Here is a 22,020-nt window from a genome sequence, read left to right as displayed (position 1 = left end):
GAATAATGAATGAACATAACCTGTACAGCAGAGGCACAATGGACAAATCTCCACCCCTTGAGACTCCGCAGCTCAACTCCAGCGTCAAATCAGGCGTCGCGGCGCAATGAGGAGGCGGTATTTTGCTTGACACACTCAAGACTCCCGAATCTGCAACCGACTTGGCTAGCGACAGAAAGAGGGAGTTGGTTGTCAAAGGCAGGATATGGAGGAGATCGGATCTACGAGTGCGCACGGTGTTTCATTCGCCGGAGGAGGCTTGGACATTGCAAAGTTTGCCCGACAACCGCAAACCATTGTGCGGCTACTGAGCTGGGTGAGTATTTGCATGTGGAAAATAGTGTGCAGGGGGCCCTGATGTTGACAAAAGAAGAAAAGTCGGCATGGTTTGCGAACAGGTGCGGCATTACGCACACTAGCCCGTGCCAGAGTGTGTTTTTTACGGCTTAGCTCTGATACAAGCGCAAGGCAACGTCTTGAGCGGCGTCATGTTGCCTGCAGCTGTTGAATACATGCTTTCCAATGAAACAAAGTAGGCACGCGTGTACGCAATAATTCTACGACTCGCTTTCAAATGCTTCATTCGGAACATTTGTTTGTTTGTTTGTTTGTTTGTTTGTTTGTTTGTGTCTGCTAGAGTGACATTTAAAAGGCAGACGTGGACCACTCTGTACCTAAAAGTAGATCTACACATACTTGTGTAGAAAATAGTGATAAATGTGCAAGTATTGATTCAACTGCTGCATTCAAGTAAAAAAAGAAAAAACAACACCAAATTTACTTAGGTTCAAAAGTAAAGTAGTGTTGGCTCGATTTTTATGCTATTTAAAAGATTTTCCCATAGCTTTGCTACATTGTTAGTTTGTGAAATGGAAAAGGCTAAATTTACAATTGATAACTGAAATAAATACGGCTACCTGCATGTTGGAACACTGACAAGGTTTGAAAAAGACCCTCGGAAAACTACAGTATCATCTTGCACCTGCTGACACTTGAAAACAAGTTTGAGTTTTTAGTCACAGTCTAATCTTTGGATTTTACAAAGACTGACTTTTGCAAGCTCACTGTTTACAAGATTACTACATTTTTCCCCACTCAATACAATTTCCCACAGTGTTTTTTTTCTCCTGTGTTTCTATACATTTTAATTCCTTGTTTTATTAGCGCTCAGATGTTGGTTGTTGGTTATGTCACACCAGTGCAAAGATAATATGAAATAACATCAAAGTGTTGTCTAGACTAGGAAAAGATAGATCTAAAATAGATTACAAGACACAACAGACTTGTAGCCATCAAACAATTCTCTTGTATTGCTTTGATCTCAACATTACAATTTTTGTTTCTTACAAGTAGTCTGAAAACATATTGTTCATGTCGTATGTCATTGAAGCTTAACCAGGAAGTTTGCCAAGAAATGTCCGTACTAGGATCAATAAAATTCTCTGAATCTGAATCAAAATGATTTTGTTATTATGAAATATGGGCCTGTTTAGTTGAACACAAATCTGGTAGTCATAGGAAGCCACCACTTATTTTGTTGTATGAATGTCAACTGGTGAATAAATAGGTTAAGGCATTTAATTGTTGTGCCTGTCATAATATGTTGCTGTCTTAGACTAGTGGGCACAGATGTAATTTTAGTAAGTAAATAATCAATTTGGGGCTAAATAATGACATTATTTCCCCCGGCGCATCTGTAACGATTCTGGGAAGTGTCACACTGCTGGTCATCTGTTATGCTTTTTTAAGTCAGTGGTCTAGGTCCAATTATAGAACATCTAAAATTAACCACAACCTGGCAAGCTAAATAATGCATGCTGTCTTTACCCTGACTGATGTGAGGAAGCAGGTTGAAGGCTTAATGTTTGAACTATTCGCAGCACTTTCATTCCAATGCCAAACGTCCAAGGCTTGCTCTCAGTAGTGAATTTCACAGACTTGTGTCACCAAGTTAAAAATGTTACCCATGAGGACACAATGTGCTTGGAACTGTTTAGCTGTGTGTGATTGGGTGCATGGGGATACACAGTTGATGATGATGGTGTGTGTGTGTCACTTGTAAACAGAAGCTTTTTTGCAGGTAAGATGATATCTCTGCTTGGCTGAGCTTTCTTTCTAGTTTGGCTCATCTCGTTCTAGAATCGCCCACAGTGAGAGGTGCCAAGCAGGTGTGAGCGTACATTTACTAGGCTAGGTGCCTGTATGTTGGGGTTCACCCCGATAACAAAAAAAAAGGACAGTGAAACCTGGAAGGGTGTGATTGGGTAAAAACATCCCGCTTGATCAGAACCTGATTGGTGTTGTATTATGGGACTTCTATACTTGACATGACTTAAGGATCACCAAATTCAAGCATAAGGGTGCACTTGGCACTTAAAAGAAAGAAAAAAATAGTGATTATTTTTAAGAATACATACTGAATATATTAACTTATTTTGTTGTCAATTCCAACAAATATATGAATTAAAGACATTATAACATTTAACTGTTTTACAATACTTTGCCTTTCAGTATTATTTTTCAAGAGAGAGAAATGTATGGACAAAAACACGCAAAAATGTTATAATTGGCCGATCTATTAGATACTGACACTCTAAGTCAAGGTACAACTGTACATTTATAGTTGATCACTATGGGAAAAAGTTGGCTGTTCAACATGTAAATACTTTTCAGTTTACTGTACTTCAATAATTTGCTATAGTCGTGCCCTTTTTAACATTCCACATATTCATTCCACCCAGCAGCTCAATGTCTGGATCTTTTGTCTCCTCCTCCCCACCAGTCCAAAAGCCCCTCTCTGTCCTCCTCCCAGACCTCATTTTGAGCATTATTAAGGAACCGTTGCTGTCTCTGGAGTCACATGGCTGGCAGCAGCACTTAGAACTAGGTCACATGGTGAGGTGGTTCACTCATATGGATGGCACAGGATGGCCCCAGGGAACCAGTGAACCAAAGTTAATCGCCATATTATTTAAGTGCTAAATCAGCAGATTGCTGCTAGAAAATGTCCAAATAAAAATTCCACCACTACAACAACTGTCAGCCAATGTTATCTGCTGCCTATAATCATTAACATCTCATCAAAAAGATATATTCTTGTAAATTTTATGTCAACTGTATCACATCTGTATATGTATATTTGTTTACTTTTTAGTAAGTAGTTGGCAAAATCTGGAGTTGAACTTTTCAGAAAGCATTATGTACGTAGTATGTTGTAACTAAAACGGGTTTTTCGGGTTCGGTCGTAAAAACGACATCTTTATTTAAGTTCCTTCGATGTATTTTCTAACCTGTCTCATTTCTTTGTCTCACCGTAGCTCTTTGCCATTGTGGTTTTCGCCTGCATCACCACAGAGGGCTACATCAACCCAGTCTACAGTGCTGAGCCAAAGTGCATCTTCAACCAAAGCGATTCAGCATGTCATTACGCCGTGGGCATCGGTGTGATTGCTTTCCTCGCCTGTGTGGCCTTTCTGGTTTTGGATGTTTACATGCCTTATATGAGCAATGCACAGCATAGGAAATATGCTGTGATGGCAGACCTGGGATTCTCTGGTGAGAGCGTCAGTTTTGTCATGGCTTTAATAGTGAAACCATTTTTGTGTTCCAGAAGATGGATGGATGGATGGATGGATGGATGGATGGATGGATGGATGGATGGATGGATGGATGGATGGATGGATGGATGGATGGATGGGTTGCTCGCTTACTGTAAGGAATCTAGAAAAAAGTGCATATTGTCACTGTCCTGTGAAAAACATATGTATGTCCAATTTGGTTATTTTTAATGAGACTATATATCCTAGCGATTTTTTTCCCTTAACACAATAGTAGTCCTGAAAGTATCGAGAGATGCTGGAAGCCACAATTTCTTTTTGCCGATTTACTGCTGGCCCACCTCTCCCTTGACACCGGATCTCATACAGAAAGCCTTAGTCTCCAGTAAAGCGAGACAAACCGTTCACTGTTATCCTTGCAGGACAAAACGTATTCTTCATTGTTGCAATCAGTAGCAGATGATGCTGAGTGAGCTTGGCGGAAAGCGAGAATGACCGCACAGATTCTCTTTAAATTTATCAGCTGAACATGGCGGCGTTTGTAAGACATTCTTCATGGAAACAAAAAAAATAGTCATATACTATACAGTGATCCCTTGTTTATGGCGGGAGATGCTTTCCAGAACCACCCACAATAAACAAAAATCGCTAAGTAGAAATGATATATGTATTATTCATGAATTTAAACACCTTTGTATTGTCTTTTCTAATACGTGGTGTTTCTTGTTGGCCACTAGAGAGAATGGGTGTATTGTAAGTTAATTTGGAGTGTGGTTTATTTTGCCAAGCAGTTTACCTCCAGGATTAACACGCTACAGTAACTGGGGGAGATCATGCATAGTGAAAACCAAAGTGAGTGACGATTGCGCATAAATCTCCTGCTGCATTATGGTCCTGTACACAATATTAAAGCATTTTAAACCCACCCCAATACTTTTACGCTACATAAACCTTTCCCATTCCCTTAATAACCATTCCTACACTGTTCTGTGCATGTATTGTACCTTTACAGTAAATAAAACAAAAAACATACAATATTGTCACATGTCCCGACTCCTGCACCGGTTGGTGCTTCTTCCCGCGTGCGTGGCCGGCTGTTGCCTCCTGCGCTTGAACTCCATTATGTCCATAGTGACGCACATTGCTCAGAGGCACACCCCGCGCTATCATCGCTCATTGCCGCTGTTCCGACTCCTGCACTGCACCGGTGCTTTTCCTCATTTGTTCTCAGTCATTGCTCAGAGGCACACCCCGTTTATTTATTCAGTGTGTATTTATGCTCCGTTCTCCTGTTACCCATAAACTTGCGAAATAACAAATCCGCAATAGGTGAAGTGCGAAGTGGCAAGGGATCACTGTAATGTAAAATAAATGTGATAACTAGGAATGGATAACTTATTCAAGTTACAAATATTACATAGTATACATTTGCGTAGATGTCAAGCAAAATGTTTGCTTGTTGCGCTGCGATTATATAACATACATTTTTTGTTTTTAAACACTAAATGATAAATAAACAACAGTCAATGGGGAAATTGGTTTGTAATACATATTCATGCAAAATAAAATTGTATCAGATTATTCGATGGACAACAGAGGACAACAGACTTTGAATCAAACTTCATTTTGGCATTTCTTTTTTGATGTCTTTAGAAATCAGTGAGGTTTGATATTTCTTATGGAGTGGCTGCATATTTATCTGTTCTTCTCAGGGGCATGGAGCTTTTTGTGGTTCGTGTGCTTCTGCTTGTTGGCCAGCCAATGGAGTCGCACACACGACGTCAGTGGAATCCCCCAGGATGCTGCACGAGCAACAGTGGCCTTTTCATTCTTCTCCATCGCTACCTGGGTGAGCAAGGCAGTTTTTTGTTACAAATACTCAGCAGCCACTAAAAAGAAATACTGTATCTTTTCACATTTCGTCGCTGTTGGGTGGAGATCCATTTTGTCCAAATATGGTCTTTTCCTCGCCTTCTTTTTTCACTCAATTCCTTTGGTCATTGTGTTATTTTTATTTGTTTTCCTCTGAAAGTGAGCATACAATAGCTTTCATGTCCACACACTGCACATACCGTTCTCAATCTAAATAACAAAAAAAAGACAACATAGTTTTGGCACCCGTGAGCTGGTATTCCCAAAAAGGGCAATTGACAATAAATGTTACGACAGTGAACCCGTCTGATCGTGGTTCACGATTCACAAATTGACCTATTTGTGTTTTTTGTGCTCTTTGTTAAGTTGCTACAGGATAGCGCAAAAGCCCTGCCTATTAGGAAAGTAGTAATTGGTGTCAAGGAAATGTAACCTGACAAGAGCCAGATGGTCCACAGACACCACTAAGGATGGGGGGGAGGGGTTTATGAACCCCATGGCCTCATATTGACCCCAATCTCTGATGTTGTTTTATTACGCAGGGAATCCTAACCTACTTCGCCTTGGGTCGTTTCCGTAGAGGCGCTGAAGACGTCACCATCCCAGCTTATACTGAGCAACCTATCGACGAGCGCACGCCTTACCCGCCGACTTACGCCCCCACCTCCTACAACCCCACGCCATACACCCCCACCACCTATAGCGCCTATCCCGACTTGAGCCAGCAGCCGACCTTCACCCCAAACCTGGAACCGACGCCTGGTTATCAGCCGCCCAATTACTGACCACAACAAAGCACCTGGCTCTTAGAAGCAGCTCCAGCATTTCTCCAAGTCGTGTCTCCGTCGATGATATGGCATCCCATTGGTTTTAACATTTTCTAATTGTTAAACCTGAAAAGTTAAAGAACCACGCAAATGAATAGGAAGGACAGTGCGGATTACCACAAGGGGTCGAGGCTCTCTGGTTTGTGATCAGATCTTCACATCGGACAATAGACACTAGATGTGATCTTTGGCTCAGCTGATCTCTGTGCTATGACACAACACTTACCTCAAGCAGGCTGACATGCAAATGGAATGTACCCACAATTTTAGAGTAATCGTGACTGCCAATTACACTTGGTGAGATCAGCACTGCACATTTCTCTCACATTTGTACACATTTCATGGTTAAACTGTTGACATTTTAATTGCTGTGTAGTGTTTAACACTACTTAGTACTTTCCATCGCCCATTAATTGAATTGTCTTCATTAGTCTTACACAACTCACAAGGTATTAATTACTCTGAGTAAAAGTAGTTATGGCAATATCGTTGGAAAATTGCTTGCAACTGCTTGTTGTTTAGTGTTGACATTGTGCAGTCATATCATAAAACATCTTTGACACAGTTGGGTTCTTTTTCATAGCCTTTTTTTGTCCTTTGTCACAAAACAAAAGGCGTCATTCAAAAATACCTGGTTGTGTGGCCTTTACACTTGGGATTTAAATTAAGATAGTGAGTGGGAATGTAGATAAAGGTGCAAGCAGTGAATAGTAACTAATTAACACGAGAAGTGCCTCTTTTGGAGCAAAGAACATGCCTAGTCTTCACGCAAACTCATTTTGACGTTGAGCCTAACTGCTGTACCCTTGACATTGAGGCTTCTCAGTGTCAAGTAACAATGTGTGTTTACATTTCTACTTGTGCTACCTGGTTATATATTGTGATGGCAACATCCCCACTTGGATCTATATTTAACAGAATGTTTAACTTAGAATTAAATCATATTGGTACTATTGTGGGTTACCTCAATAAGAAACATGAAAACATGTTTGCCTTTTGGAAGAGTAAAAAGAGATATCTAAGCTCAAAGACAAAGTGAATCATTTCAAGCAATGTTCCATAGCTGCACTTCACTACACATTCCAGAAAAAAAATAATTACAGTACTATATAAGTTGGTCAAGCCTGTACAGGTATGGAACAGATCACCTGCAGTGTATAGCTTAGTGCGAGAATGTCAATATTGATTTTAGATTCCTTTATGGCCAACAAGTATTTTATCAATTACTTGTAACCTAGCCAAGATATAAGTCTGTGTGAGTTTTATTTTGAGGGGGTACTAAAATCTGGGAATGACAATACCATGACATAACTTGTTAAATACATTTATGGAGAAATATTATGCATATTCATTTTCTAAGTGATTCCTGTTCCTTCTGACATTATATGGACAACATTGTATTGAGAAAAATGCATGAATTAATTTGGTTTTTGCCAAAATGTTGGGGATGAATGAATTTAATTTTGTCTTCAGCCATGTTCTCCTTTCTAGTTAAAAAGACAAACACAACCACACCCCAAATTAGTACCTTTCACGAAGCCAAGTTATGACTAATTAATTACACCAATTTGATATATGACTCATAATTACAGTTCATCAACCTTTTGTTTGAATCCAATACAAAGTGTATTTTGAGTTGCTTTACTAGACTACAGGCCAAACAGCATCACAGGGAGGATTTTAAGCACATTATATTGGGCTCCTAGTACAAGGCAGACACTGAGGTTTACTACAGACCATAAATTTAGATCCGGTCCGCCATGAAATTCTAAAAACAAGTGTCGAAACAGTGGCACCACAATATGTACTGTCACAATTTATGCAATTCATAAACGATAAAGATCACAGAGCCAAATTATTTTCTCAATTCAATTTTAAACCAAAGTCCAGTCTATGAAGAGATAGTGTTGCTATAAAGTATTAAATCTCATCAGGAACATGTATGCATCTTTAATAAATCTCCCTGTTAATACTGACCATTAAAACACCAAAAAGGAAGAATTGTTTAGAAAAAAAACCTGCCAGATTAAACAAAACAAAAATTCACCCAAATATAATAACATGCAACCTAAGGTTTACAAACAAAAGGAAAAACAAAATTAAGCAATTTGTGTTAAAAACAAAAACCATAAAAAAGACACAACCCTCAAATCAATACGCTTAAGTTATTAAAATAAAACTGGTTTAAACATACAAATACCAAAGTGCTTGAAGTGATTACATTGCTAATTTATAAATACATAATCAGTACTAAAAGCACTATGATTAGAAACTTGCATATTTTTTTCATGTCAGCATTTAAGAAACATGACTTAACCACAAATGTAATTATTAAATTGGAACTGTTTGGAAAGTGATGAGACTTTACTTTAAAACACACAACAGCCTCCATACTTCAGCAAGTGTGTGTGTGTGTGTGTGTGTGTGTGTGTGTGTGTAAGTGTTCAGAGGTGGAGGGAAGAGAACAGCTTCCTGGGAATTCCAGAGCCCACAAGTTTTCCATTATGTGCGTTTTGAGGAGTTTCATCCCTGAGGGGAGGTCGGTTTTCTTTGGTCGCCATCAGCTCTCCGTAACACTTTCGACAGACTGCCTGGTATTTGTCAGCTCCGCCAATCACTTCCACCTTTGTTTCACAGGAAATGTGATGGGTATTAAGTACAAAATGACCCCTGCGCATTTAATTTCTTATGTGTACGCTCACCTCCTTCTCCGCTCCAATCCTTTTTGTGTAGGCTGCTTCTTTATAACATTGCATACAGACTGCGTGAAGCTTCACCACGCTTTCCGCCAGAGGGACGAGGTTCAGGATGTTTCCGAATGGCTATGAAAAAAAAAAAAATGCACAAGAGAGTACTTGACACTTGACTAAATGCAGATATAATCATTGGCTAGAACAGCAATGTCTTTGTGAGGAACAATGAGCTCATTGAAAAAACATTTTACTCCACCTTGACCGTTGAATGCGTCAACACATTTTTCACTAGACAATGATGCGCATTTTTCAGGAAGAAAGAAAGAAAGTCACCATTCTCTGGAAGGTCCCATCCAAGGCAGCGACAATTACGATCTTGCCCAAATTGGCCATCTCCTCACAAAACTCCACCGTGTCTGGGAACTGCAATGGCACAAAAAAGAGGCACAACTGTTGACTGGCGAAGTGAAAATAACCGCAAAAGTCAAATCCTGTCAAGTTATCTCTGTTGCAAGAATATCGCACTTTGCTTATTGCATCCAATTATGGTCTAATTACTGCTATCTGTATTACTGCATTAAAGCAGTTATAAAGATCAAACAGCCCGACTTATCAAATGCCTTTAAATTGGTCACGGAAATTCATCAAATCTCTAGCGCTAAGGTTTACGCGTCATTTAGTTTTGTGCGGTCCTTATATCGTCCATTTAAAATACTACTTGAAAATGTATTAACGATGAAAGAAATTAGGGTCCATGATCAAACCGCATTGGACAGAAAGTCGCCTCAAATTGAAGGGTGTAAAATCAAGGTTCAGGTTTATTATTATTATTATTATATCACGTAGTTGTTCTATTTTTACTTTGGGATTTACTCCGCTAACTTGGGGCCTCAAATATCATATTTCATGCCACTTTATGAGGGGAAATGTGTGGTATAGCAAAAAAAAAAATTATTGAACACTTGAAAACTTAACTTTAAATCTAACTTGAAAGAACAACCAGAAAATTAATTTTAACAAAGTGAATGGGAAAAAACAGCTGTTCCTGCTGTGCACACATTGGCCATTCAGTGGCAGTGTGGCAGCATGCTTGCAAGGAGTGCATGCAATGAATGTTGAGCTTGAGATGAAAATATTGAGGGACAAAAATCAAAATCCCGATTAAATTTAGATGAATTACGACAAACAACACTGCGATGGCATTATTCAATGTTCTTTTATTGATGTTTTCTTTTCATATTTTGCATCCCACACCTTCTATTATAACTACTCATTGCCCCCCCCGCCCCCCCCAAAAAAAAGTATAGGGAAAAAAATGTACTTACAAACTGCCCTTCATCAATTCCAATGACGCAGCTTTGCAGCGCCAATGACCGCACATCTCTCAGAGAGTTTGCAGATACTGCCTCCATTGTGTTTCTAAGAGACGTACAAGGTCAGGTCAAATCTTTGCATGATCTCCACTCTCCTCAATCAAATGTATGCAATTGTCATGTTAAATTAAGCATTTATATTTACCAACAGTTAAACTATCCTTGCTATATTGTGGGTCATCTTAAATCAAGGAAATTGTTTTGCAAGACATAGCAGGTACTTACTTATCATGTGTGGCCATGCCTACGTCCGAATAACGTGTATCTTTGGCGTATTTGATCAACAAGCAGCTGTATTGGGCGACTTGGAAACGCCGCACCCTTCGCATCAATTCAGTGCTGCAAACATCAGACATCGGTTTAGTTAATTAACTTACATGCACAAAGCATTGTAGCACATTCCACATGCATTGTGCAACGATTTTCAAAGTGTGCTGCAATTACCACTTGTGGTATCATGTAAAACAATGACTGTATTAAAAACACAAATACAATTTATAAGATCTAATGTATTCAGTACAGTCAAACATATTAGAAGGAAGATTACAGTTTTGCAAACAGCCGGTTTAGCTTTTTTTCTAAATCTCATACAGTAATTTACCAACTTTCAATGAAAGTATAGTTGTATTTAATTTGTAAGTACAGAAAAAATTGACATTATTTCAAGGATAATGCAGTTATTTAACTTAAATGCACAACTCCTAACTTTCACTTTTGCTAAAGTTAAGCACATTGTTAATATTCAAACTGCATAATGTCACGTGTCTTACAACATGGAGTCGTTTATAAGGTACACTAACTGGATTTTGATGTTGGTCCTGATTGTGGCGTGGTATTTTGGAAGGTGGTGCTTAGTTTAAAAAGTTTGAGAACGATTGGCAGAGCACATTTGAGTGAAAGCAAGACGGAGAGAAAGTTGAGTGACATGACTGTTGCGTGATTTTATTTTATTTGTTTATTTCGGCAAGTACAACACACTTACTACAACTTCATTTCACGTTTTATTTTACATGACTTGTCGAAAAGGGAAGCGGGTTGAAGCAATTCTGCTTATCTAGTACCGTCCCGATTTCAACCAAGCATTTCCACCATAACCGAGGAAAAAAGGAAGAAACAAGGGAAACATAAATTTGACACAGGAAAACATATGATTTGAATACAGAAATGACGAGTTCTCTGGAAGTTTGATAACAATTTGATTTGAATCCAGTATTGACAAGTAAATTAGGTTAACATATATTAACAGTTTGGTTTGAATACAACAGTAACAATTAAATCAATTTCGAGAGAGTTGGAGACACACTCTCGCAGATAACTGACCCGCCAATACAGATACCGGATATCAGTATTGGCGGGACAGTTGTAAAAGTCGTTGTTGCAGCACACATTTTCAAATACAACCATTCAGGAAACAAGATTAAGGAAGTCAAACAAAACATATTGTACTACGATTACCTTTTGCCTGAAAACATCGGTCCAAATATGACCTGAGGAAAAACAAAAAAACAAACAGAGAGACACTGAGCAATAGTTAAGGAAATCATGGAATAGTGCAAATACATAGCTGGCACAAAAAAAAAAAAAAGGCTATATTGAATAATTGAGTTCGTTTGAATGTAAACAAAGACAAACCTGGATTTGCCCCTGGGCTTTCCTCGGAGAATTCGGAAAAACTTTAGGAAAATCCACACAGTCCATTTCTTTTAGGACCAACCAAAAAACAGACAGTTAAAAAATATATATACAAACGTTCACCAACTTGGTGGATATGTGTATGAATTTGGTAACACCAAGCAGCTGCTCTCAAACAATAAATTAAACGAGCGCGCGCCTTTTAGTATTGAAGTCTAAACCGGAAATAAATTCGACCAATTGGAAGACCATGGTCACGCTTTCCAACCAATGAGGGTTGATTCCCCCCCCCCCCCTCTCTCTCTCTCTCTCTCTCTCTCTCTCTCTCTCTCTCTCTCTCTCTCTCTCTCTCTCTCTCTCTCTCTCTCTCTCTCTCTCTCTCTCTCTCTCTCTCTCTCTCTCTGTAAACCAGTGGTTCCCAAACTTTTTCAGGCTAGCGCCCCCTTGGCTCCCCAGTGAAGAATCGAGGAGTAGCCTTTTACTCTTTGAAATAGTCTGTTTGGTGAGAGTCAAAGGTCGAAAGTCCAAAACAGGTCACACCACTGCTGTTGACACTAGTTGCCTAGCTTGGTTAAGTTTCAAGAAGGCTGCTTCGAGTGAAAGAAAATGACATCCTGGACTTCTATGAAGAAAGATGTAAGACTATAGTTGTGTTAGAAATTATTACCTTACTAACATGGCGGATAGCCACGCTATATCAGAGGAGGGCGCTGTTTTCCCTGTTCAGCGTATCACTCCGCGAAATGATGGCGGGCCCCGTGTGCTGTATCATGGCGACCGGGCTCGGTTCGACTCACCAGCATACTGCACCACTCCCTGTGTAACCAGGAGCTCGAGAAGCAATATTCACCCAGCCGGTGGTCGCACAGGATGGAGGCAGACGACGTGATCAAGGCCCATCTTAAGGCTTTAAAGGAAGGTCGGTCGCTTTTAAAGTCGAATTTAATAATCCCGATCGTATTACTGTTGCGAATGTACACATGAAGCCTGTTCAGGTTGAGAAGATCGAGCCGTGTAAGAAACTAGCATGTCATTCATTACAAAGACGTGGGAAATACTGTGTCAGTCTTGAGTTTCTGTTGCTCTTAATTGTCATAAAAGTCATGATATTCACGAGTGGGAGATGTTTGGACTTTCACGTGAAATCTCAGGATGAACTTAAAATGTATGCACTGCAAATACCTTAAAATTCAGAAGAGATTAAAATATGACCTATAAGATGTCCAATGCACATCTAACTTTTCACTGTTTCAGTCCAACCTTCTGTTTTCTCTTGCAAAGAGCTGAATAGCAAAATTAATGTCGGTGTGTGTCATCCATGAATGGACATGTATTCTATGTTACAAACAGCACTGTGTGACCACAATAAGCTCAGTTGTCATTTTGCACTGAGAAAAATCCTGTTCACGTAGGTTTTTTTGTTTGTTTTCTTTTTACATGTAGGTACAGATCGTGCACGCAGCCTGGCTCAAACTCTACTCAACGTGCCCTACGGAGAAGGTGAAGGCGAAAAACTGGATGCCTACATCCCCACCACCAAGTCTCTCGGTATGCAGGTGTCCTGACTCGCTAACGTAGGGTCCAATGAGTCTTGATGATGCTGTCCTGGTTTTCAGATTTACCTCTTGTTATTTACCTTCATGGAGGATACTGGCAATTTCTCAGGTATGATGTTCTGCTTGCCAGACTCTGACAATTATGTAGTAGTTTGTGTTTTCAGATCACACAGTGGGAGTACATTTGTCAAAAATGCCTTGTTTTAGTTTACTTTTTTATTTTAGTATTTTTTTAATATAGATTTATTCAAGTGTTGTGTAATAACAAATGTGAAAACAAAGGCCATTGAGTAATCCAACAGACATTTCACTCTTATTATACTGTACTCAGTTTTATTTAATTTTACTAATATAGTTTTTCTTCAAGCCTTGTTGTTTTGATTTTATTTCATGATGAAAATTTTATTTTTCAATTATTTAATTAGTTTTCATTAGCTACTGTATAATAACCTTAATTGAGGTACGCTGGCTTCTTCCCACATTCTAAAAACATGCATGTGAATTCACTGAAGGTTACTTTAAGTGAGACTCTATAATTATAATATTATAATAGTTGTACGCAGCCCAGGGTGTGTTATTTTTCTTGCCCAAAGTCAGCTGGGATTTGCTGCAGCTCACCTGCAACCATAATGATATCAAGTGCTCTACAAAAATGGACAAATCAGTTGTTATTTTTTCTTCTTTTCATGCTGATGCATTGTGCTTTAACAGTAAGGAGGAGTCAGGATTCATGGCAGTCCCACTCATTGACAAAGGTGTAGTCGTGGTGGCAGTTGGCTACGACACCGCCCCGAGAGGTAGAGTCCATTCCTGATGGTTGTCCAATGGCAACTTACATGTGCACATGTACATGTCCATCCTATCAGAGAAGCAGGATCATATGTGTCTTCTTCTCTGAGGTAATATGGACCTGATGGTCTCTCAAGTGCGCAGGAGTGTTGTGTCCGTCGTCCAACAGTATTCTCATATCAGGTAGCCCTGGTAATCAGTTATCCCGAAAAATACGACGCGACACTTATCAATCGCGTGATGTCTTTTTATAGCGGTCTGTACCTGTGTGGCCACTCTGCTGGTGCTCATCTGGCTGCGATGGTCCTTTCCACTGACTGGTCGCAGTATAGCGTCAAACCTCAAATCAAAGGTTGGGCAGGGTATTGAGTTGTTTTCCTCGTCATAAGCAGAATGAGAGAAACGTGAATCGCTTTTTTATTTCTCTTAAGGCGCTTTTCTTGTCAGTGGTATCTACGACCTCTTGCCCATCCTGTCTACCTATGTCAACGAGCCTTTGAAGATGACAGAGTAAGTATGTAAATATAACTGTCTAGTCTAGGATAGCTTAGTTTAGTTCATCATCACCATTTCAATGAGAGATTTTTTTTTTTTTTTTTCTCAACTGATGGCAGGGAGGTGGCCATAAGAAACAGCCCCAGCAAGTTGATTCCTCAGGTCAAACTTTCCTCCTCCAGCTGCCAATTTGTCGTGGCCGTCGCCGAGTACGACTCGCCGGAGTTTCGCAAGCAATCTGAGGATTACTACAATGTCAGTATTCTGTAATTCATTGTTCATGTTTGGGGGGTGAAGCTTCTTCATATTTTCTAAGATGGGCCCTGAAAAAATATTTTAAGCAATTAAATAAACAGACTTTTATATGCGCTACTTTAGTTTGACCTTATTCAAAGAAAGAACACAATGTAAGAAATTTAAAAGAGAAAAGCTCGGTTATCAGTATTGTACTTATGATTAAGAATTTCCTGACGTCTCTGTGACAAGTACTTATTAATTTTGTCCCTTAAAGACTCTGAAGGCAAATGGGCTGAATGTAACCTTGGAGGATGTGTCGAACACGGACCACTTCAATATCATCGAGCAGCTGGTCGATGGAGATTATCACCTTACAAAGGTACTCCATTAAACTGAAACAAGTTGTAACAATAAGAGTCCTGAATCATACATTCCCAATTTCTATAATATCTATTTTTAGTAGACAAATTACTAGAGAACAAACCTTTGACATTCAGCACAACAGCTTCTTTGAAGGCATAACTGTTATTCTTGCAGCTCCTGTTGAAGATGATGGTAAAGTGCTGAGGCGGACGTGTCATCCATCGACGCACCTCTGAGGAGACTTGTGCACCCATTTGGAAACTGATGATAATTGAATCTCAGAATCAGGTTAAACTTATATCCAAATCTTCACTGTAGTTACTTTTGTTTGTGTGTTGATATTGCATCACCATGTAATATCCTTAGGGGGAGTCTGGGCAAATTCACTGGATTCTTGGTTGATGTATGCTGTGGCACTTTTTTGCTCAGGACTCAGTTCATAGTTTGATTTGGCTAACATTTATATTTTGTGCTGTAACAGTAGTGTTCAAGATGGGCCTGAAATGGCTGTAGTTTTTAATTGTTTGTCTGCACAGCCATGCTTTGTTAGATATCAAGAACAGGCTGAGACACTTCAGGTTTATCACATGTTGCCATTACACCGTCATAATTTGTTTGTCTGAGAAAACAAAACACAATGGCAATATAGAATTAAAATGCAGAGTTGATGTACATCAATGACACGTGTTATTCAGGGATTAATTTAATCACATACTGTATCTTTATTGTATAATTATTGAATGGAGATGGTCAGTATAAAATATCTATATTTTTAAATTAAAGGCTTAAATAAAATAAAAAGATGCATACAATTACTCGCCATTTTGCACTTTTACACGTGTTTCGTTGTTGAAATAAAAACATATTCACGAAACGGATGCTGATGTTATAGTTGTCTTTAAGTTATGTAACAGATTCACACTTATTCAAGATGAAGGGTTTAATTAGTTTTAAAGGGCTAAATTAGCGTAGCAACTACCGCCCCTTTTTTGTCTTCTACCAGGAAGGAGGTCGTTCGTTCATTGGGGCGGTAATGCATAACGTCGCTTTACACACCACCGTGTACACAACAAAAAAAAAGGGAAAAAAAGTAAGAGTTGAGACAGGATCGAGAGGCGTTCAATGAAGACGCCTTGGAGCACCTGGAGAAACATCGGCAACATCTCCGCCAGGTAAACCAACAGCTTTAAAAAAAATATCGTTTAGTTACTTAAGGAATTCCATCTGGGTTTGTCGGACAAGTTTACCCTCGGTCAACTGTAGTTGAAGCCGGGGTGGCTCACGTAAACGCCATGGCGACGCTCACAAATTGGCTGTAAACACGTAGTCGATTGTGTGTCTTTCTTCTTTCTCTCCAATTGTGTGTTTCGGTTCCATATTTAGATCCGTCGTAGCTGGATGATGAGACACATGGTAGCCTGACAAATGTAACGGATTGCTGGCTTTTTCTAAACTAGGAGCTGAAAATGTGCCACGTCGTAACATAATTTATCTGCTCGGGTGATTTTCTGTAATCCAGCTTCCGTTTTCAGTGAACCACCACCGGCTGTGAAGTGACTTAAATATCAGGACAGTAAGTAGCATGTTTTTTTGGAACGTGTTATTAAAATTATTTCATCCCTACGCGCTGACTAGAACTACGGAACTAGTCGTTCGCATGTTTGATTAACAAAGTAATTTAGTTACTTTACAGATCACTGATCACAGTAACTGTTCCTTTACTGGTTGCTTGATTTCCAAAGTAACTTAGATTACGTTATTTTAAAAATTATATTATTATATTATGTTATATTAATTTTATATATTATATTATTTTCAGAATAAATTTTATTTTATTTTTTTGATAGTGTTTTTCTGGATTTGAGTTAACCTAAACGGGCTATTTGCTTTTTTCAAATATAAATTCTTCCTAGAATTCACTCAGCGTGAATACATTTTCAATAAAATGTTAAATAAAGTCATTCATTTTTACTTGACATTGGTCAAGGCAAAACTCAACATTTAAAATGTACACTAAATAACAAAATTATTCAATTTGGTGAACGTCTGTAGTCACACAATCTTTTAGGACATTGTCTTTTGACTTGAATGCGTAATGTGCGAAAAACATTTTTTTTGCACATTGTATCGAGATAACACTGGCAACAGCAGTGGGGAAAAGAACAACTATTTGAATTACTGACGTCACCATTAAGTTGAAGTAAATATATCCAGCACAGTCACTTTTGCTGGTATTTGACGAGTAACTGTAGTCTGAATACTTAACTGGAAAAAGGTCATGTGATATGTTAGTCACTACTGGAAGATGTTTTGGAGTAACACATTACCTAGTCACAGATGGCTGGTGACCGGTCCAGGGTGTACCTTGCCTCTTACGTTTCAACTTACCTGCAACCTTAATGAGGACAGTGCTTTAGAAAATGGATGGATGGTTTGATGTCTCCAACTGTCAAGTTCGGAGTATGACTAAAGAAAAACTTAGGGCCCTTCGAGAAAACACCCATTATCCACATTCCTCATTCTGTGTAATACAACTCACAAGAAGCACAAAAAACTCACAACTTAGTCACACAAGTATTCATGAACTTCATGCACAACTGTTTTTTCCAGCCTAATATTGGCATTATGTGACTTTTGTTTTCTTAAATATCCATCTGTGTGGTTAGAAGGATAGAATCATCCATTCATTTTCTATTGCGCTATCCCAACTTATAATTTGAGCAACAGGCAGATGTCACCCTGTAGTCAATCACAAAGAAAGAGACAGAGATCTTGAGGGATGGTAGTAACAGCATGATATCTTGTCTGTTGATGCAGTGTTCCAGCAAGAAGGGGCCAGAAGAGGGCAGTCGGTGATGCGTAGTCATGTCAAATATGGGTCGTGCTTACACGAGTGACAACAAGAGCATTCTTTGTCTGTCGTGTGTGGGAACAGTTGAAGAACCGTTGCGTGTGTGTGTGCAAGGAGCATGAAGGAGAGCATAGAAGTATACAGAGGATCAGTTGTTCTCACGCTTTGAATTTGACAGCAAAAATTCCATTGGTAACCAATGGAAATTATATTCCAACATCAAGGTGTCCATGAAATGAAATTTTTATGTCTTAAAGTCAAGTGGACAAATTTGATAAATAGTATTTTACCACACCACAATCAATTATCATCAACAATGATTTCACGATGTGCAATTTTACATGAAATTCTCATTTGGCAAATCGGTGTGCATAGACTTGCGCTGCTACTCTTGCCTCTGAAAGATGTATTTGCGGAATAACGTTATTGTCAGTAAGGGAGGAATCGAATGATGCTAACATAGTCGGGGTGGGCAGTCTTACAAAGCCTTGGGATGAACAATGTCAACAGCAGGCCGCTTTCTAAAATGGCTTTTAGCTCTTTCTTTACATTTTTTTTTTTTTTTTTTTCAAAACCAATTTGCTGCCATTGTAAATGCAACTGACGTTTAGCGTAGTTTTGGGCGATTCCAAATTTTGAGTTGTAGTTGGAAAAAAAAAAGGGAAAACAGAACCAAACAAAACATTTTTTGTTTGAGATCACTTGTTTGAAAACAGGCTAACAAACCTTCAGGTTATTTAAAGATACGTCATCATTTTCTATGGAGGACAGAAAGTGCCAAAATTAAATAAATAAATACACCATGATACATTGAATTAAGACGTCATTAATTGAATGTTTTATTCCTTAATTAAATATGGAATTTAATAAATGTAATAAATAAATGCACCATGAAATCAATGAATAGATGTCTCATTAATTAAATGTTTCATATTTTAAATCCATTGCAATCTATTTTTTTCAACCTCTCATTCCAGAATCGCACCTGCACCCTCGCCAGTCTGAACTGTACGATGAAGGCAAAGACGATCCTTCTATGAGTGCTTTTGGCATCGCCTTCCGAGGCCTCCTCTTGGCCGTGTCATCCATGACGCAAGCTGCTACTTCGGACTCGCGCTTCAGGCCGAAATGGCGGGCGATCTTTGTGGCCAGCCTGCTGGCTCTAGTGCTCATGTTGTACATGCACCGCATGGGAGGCTCCGGAGATGCTCCTGACAACCATTCCTATGGCAGCAGCTTGCAAATGTATCATGGGGGTGATGCCCACGTGTTCTGGGACACTCAGAGACAAAATGTGCTGCGTCTCTCCCAGCTACAGAAAAAGCAAAAACCTTACAATGACACCTATCCACTAAGTCCGCCAGTGATGACCAACAATGGCATCAGGTACCGCATAGGAGTCATTGCAGACCTGGACACGGCGTCACGTAGTCCGAAGGCCCAGACGTGGTTCAGCTACATGAAAAAGGGTCACGTGACTGTTTCGGAAAGTGCCGACACACTGGATGTGGAATGGGACGAGGAGACTATCACACTGGAGAGTCACCTAGCAGAGAAAGGACGAGGTTGAGCGACCGTTGATGCCATTGTCCATGCGTCCTCCACCTTTCATAAAACTGTCTCTTCTCCAGGTTTGGAGTTGTCTGAGCTGGTGGCGTTTAACGGGCGTCTGTACAGCGTGGACGACCGCACGGGCGTGGTGTACAGGATTGATGGCAGGCGGGCGGTCCCCTGGGTCATCCTGCCTGATGGCGATGGGTCTGTTTCCAAAGGTCAGTCAACTAACTTCTGTCTTGGTTGGCTCGATCTATGCTGTAGGTTCAATTTCAATACTCCCATTCCCAGTGTTTCTCCAACTCGTTGCGATTTTGCTACTTGCAGATTTTGTCTTGGAACGTATGTCCTTTTGTATTAGTGTTTTTTTGTGCGAAATGACAAAATCGGTTGCCCAGGCCACAAAAGAAAATCAATGCATTTGCTCCATCTTATGGCATCTTGGTGCCAAAGAGATAAGTGTGAGAAGGAGTTTATTTCTGTTAGGCAGGCTTAAAAGGTGTATCTTATTGAAAACTAAAGCTCTGACTTTTTTGGTCAAGCACTCACATTCAGTAACTGGCAGTGCTTAATCCTTAGCAGGGATTACTGTAACTGACTTTCTTGAGACATTCTTGACTATTTGTATTTTGTTTTAGAACCCTAATTTTGCTAAACAACTCGTCTCAGTTTTTGCAATCAAAGTACTTCTCTGGCTTTATCTTAGAACTATGTTGAAGTGAGTTGTAGTTTTCTTTAGACAAGATTAGTGCTTTGCCACCATCATGCGGCATCTACAAGAGAATTGCAAAGCCAACACTGAAAGGTCAGCAGAGATTTGATTCCCAAACTTTAGAAGTGTGAGGCAGACGTGTGCTTGCCACTTGCTACTATTTTACCGTTTGGCTTGGGTTGACTCAGGGAAGTCCCCCACTGAAAGCCCAGATGCCAGATGCTGCTGCCACCAGTCATAATAGATGTTCACATTCATGTGTGCATTTGTAGGCTTCAAGGCAGAATGGCTTGCAGTGAAAGACCAGCACCTGTATGTTGGTGGTCTTGGCAAGGAGTGGACCACCACCACTGGAGAGGTTGTCAACCACCACCCGGAGTGGGTGAAGGTTGTCGGTTACGACGGCGACGTTGAGCATAAAAACTGGGTGCCTCACTACAACGCCCTGCGGAACGCCGCAGGGATCAAACCACCAGGTTCCGCAAATTCCGCTATTGTCAGTCTCGTTGATCCATTCATACAACAGCGTGTGTGCATTGTTGGTCTACTGTAGGCTACCTTATCCATGAATCCGCTGCATGGAGTGAGCGGCTACAACGTTGGTTCTTCCTGCCTCGCCGCGCCAGTCACGAGCGCTACGAAGAGAGCGCCGACGAGCGGCGCGCTACCAACCTACTGCTGTCCTGCCGGGCGGATTTCAGCAACATTACGACACGCCGTGTTGGGCCTCTGAACCCTACCCACGGCTTTTCCTCATTTAAATTTGTTCCCGACACAGATGATCAGATTGTTCTGGCTCTGAAATCTAAGGAGGACGCGGGCCAGATTGCTTCCTATATCATGGCGTTCAGCCTTGACGGTCGGGTGCTGATGCCCGAGACAAAGATTGGCGATGTGAAGTACGAAGGCCTGGAGTTTATTTGAAAATGACGAGGCAGCTATTTAATTTTTTAAACATGACCCCAAATAGGCTTTAATAATGAAGCCTGATTTATAGAGAGGCACACTGGCATAATTGATTGATTGATGACACACAAACTATGCAATGTGTCTCCTGCGGTTAAATTCTGCTGGTCAGACGCTCAGGGGAACATAGTCAAAACTTTTAATAACAGATGCACACTAGTGAATGTTCATGAACTACTTGAATGGTCTTACTCATAGCTTTGCCATTACTGGCAATTTGCAAATTTATACTGACCCGATTAGCATTTCATATTTTAAAGAAAGTCTGAATGAATCAGTATATTAAATAAGCACAAGAGCTATTTTATTTAAAAATAAACCATTAATATATTTTATTTGTATGCAAGAAACACTACTCAATAAATGTATGCCCTTTGAGTGACGTGTGATTGTGCCAACTCTTTTTTTAAACCACCACATAGAAATGTAATGAAACTATTAGATTTTGTAATTTCCGTAAATCATACTATATGTCAAATTGTACCATTTTTGCTCTATAGTGGCCACTCTTGGCCAAATGAAACAAATCTGAAAAGTTGTTTT

General features: G+C 39.8%; 4 protein-coding genes across 5 annotated transcripts; 3 read left to right on the top strand and 1 right to left on the bottom strand.

Moving 5' to 3' along the window:
* The first annotated feature begins 124 nt into the window (after positions 1–124).
* Positions 125–6,820, top strand: syngr2b (synaptogyrin 2b). The gene is made up of 4 exons (XM_049719896.2): positions 125–316; positions 3,318–3,555; positions 5,270–5,406; positions 5,972–6,820. The coding sequence occupies exons 1-4, from the start codon at positions 206–208 to the stop codon at positions 6,212–6,214; spliced, it is 729 nt and encodes a 242-aa protein (XP_049575853.1). The 5' UTR covers positions 125–205; the 3' UTR covers positions 6,215–6,820.
* A 1,237-nt stretch (positions 6,821–8,057) lies between these two features.
* On the bottom strand, positions 8,058–12,170 carry tk1 (thymidine kinase 1, soluble). The gene is made up of 7 exons (XM_049719898.2): positions 11,955–12,170; positions 11,778–11,809; positions 10,548–10,661; positions 10,275–10,368; positions 9,283–9,372; positions 8,959–9,078; positions 8,058–8,880 (listed from the first exon to the last, which is right to left on the bottom strand). The coding sequence occupies exons 1-7, from the start codon at positions 12,018–12,020 to the stop codon at positions 8,701–8,703; spliced, it is 696 nt and encodes a 231-aa protein (XP_049575855.1). The 5' UTR covers positions 12,021–12,170; the 3' UTR covers positions 8,058–8,700.
* Positions 12,171–12,385: 215 nt separating this feature from the next.
* afmid (arylformamidase) lies at positions 12,386–16,272 on the top strand. The gene is made up of 11 exons (XM_049719893.2): positions 12,386–12,590; positions 12,783–12,873; positions 13,398–13,502; positions 13,571–13,619; positions 14,222–14,307; positions 14,410–14,482; positions 14,554–14,651; positions 14,731–14,809; positions 14,914–15,049; positions 15,306–15,410; positions 15,569–16,272. The coding sequence occupies exons 1-11, from the start codon at positions 12,561–12,563 to the stop codon at positions 15,596–15,598; spliced, it is 882 nt and encodes a 293-aa protein (XP_049575850.1). The 5' UTR covers positions 12,386–12,560; the 3' UTR covers positions 15,599–16,272.
* A 134-nt stretch (positions 16,273–16,406) lies between these two features.
* On the top strand, positions 16,407–21,855 carry cant1b (calcium activated nucleotidase 1b). 2 transcript variants are annotated; one of them, XM_049719882.1, is made up of 5 exons: positions 16,407–16,566; positions 19,223–19,810; positions 19,877–20,017; positions 20,784–20,987; positions 21,065–21,855. In XM_049719882.1, the coding sequence occupies exons 2-5, from the start codon at positions 19,282–19,284 to the stop codon at positions 21,433–21,435; spliced, it is 1,245 nt and encodes a 414-aa protein (XP_049575839.1). In that variant the 5' UTR covers positions 16,407–16,566; positions 19,223–19,281; the 3' UTR covers positions 21,436–21,855. The 2 variants fall into 2 exon arrangements, with proteins under 2 accessions (XP_049575839.1, XP_049575840.1); XM_049719883.2 differs by lacking the exon at positions 16,407–16,566 and adding an exon at positions 16,628–16,967.
* The last annotated feature ends 165 nt before the right edge of the window (positions 21,856–22,020 follow it).

This window comes from Syngnathus scovelli, chromosome 5 (genome assembly GCF_024217435.2).
Source record: "Syngnathus scovelli strain Florida chromosome 5, RoL_Ssco_1.2, whole genome shotgun sequence".
In the NCBI taxonomy this organism is placed as follows: Eukaryota; Metazoa; Chordata; class Actinopteri; order Syngnathiformes; family Syngnathidae; genus Syngnathus; species Syngnathus scovelli.
Note: the sequence above shows the minus strand (reverse complement) of the source record. Positions and strands in the feature narration are given on the sequence as shown.

Coding starts and splice junctions, on each gene's coding strand:
- syngr2b (XM_049719896.2), top strand. CDS start 206: ATGGAGGAGATCGGATCTACGAGTGCGCACGGTGTTTCATTCGCCGGA. Junction 3,556..5,269: donor GGCAGACCTGGGATTCTCTG/GTGAGAGCGTCA, acceptor TGTTCTTCTCAG/GGGCATGGAGCTTTTTGTGG. Junction 5,407..5,971: donor TCTTCTCCATCGCTACCTGG/GTGAGCAAGGCA, acceptor TTTATTACGCAG/GGAATCCTAACCTACTTCGC.
- tk1 (XM_049719898.2), bottom strand. CDS start 12,020: ATGGACTGTGTGGATTTTCCTAAAGTTTTTCCGAATTCTCCGAGGAAA. Junction 11,810..11,954: donor AAGCCCAGGGGCAAATCCAG/GTTTGTCTTTGT, acceptor GTTTTTCCTCAG/GTCATATTTGGACCGATGTT. Junction 9,373..10,274: donor GAATTGATGAAGGGCAGTTT/GTAAGTACATTT, acceptor GTGCCATTGCAG/TTCCCAGACACGGTGGAGTT.
- afmid (XM_049719893.2), top strand. CDS start 12,561: ATGACATCCTGGACTTCTATGAAGAAAGAT. Junction 13,503..13,570: donor CCCCACCACCAAGTCTCTCG/GTATGCAGGTGT, acceptor CCTGGTTTTCAG/ATTTACCTCTTGTTATTTAC. Junction 15,050..15,305: donor AATCTGAGGATTACTACAAT/GTCAGTATTCTG, acceptor TGTCCCTTAAAG/ACTCTGAAGGCAAATGGGCT.
- cant1b (XM_049719882.1), top strand. CDS start 19,282: ATGAGTGCTTTTGGCATCGCCTTCCGAGGCCTCCTCTTGGCCGTGTCA. Junction 20,018..20,783: donor CGATGGGTCTGTTTCCAAAG/GTCAGTCAACTA, acceptor GTGCATTTGTAG/GCTTCAAGGCAGAATGGCTT. Junction 20,988..21,064: donor CGCAGGGATCAAACCACCAG/GTTCCGCAAATT, acceptor GGTCTACTGTAG/GCTACCTTATCCATGAATCC.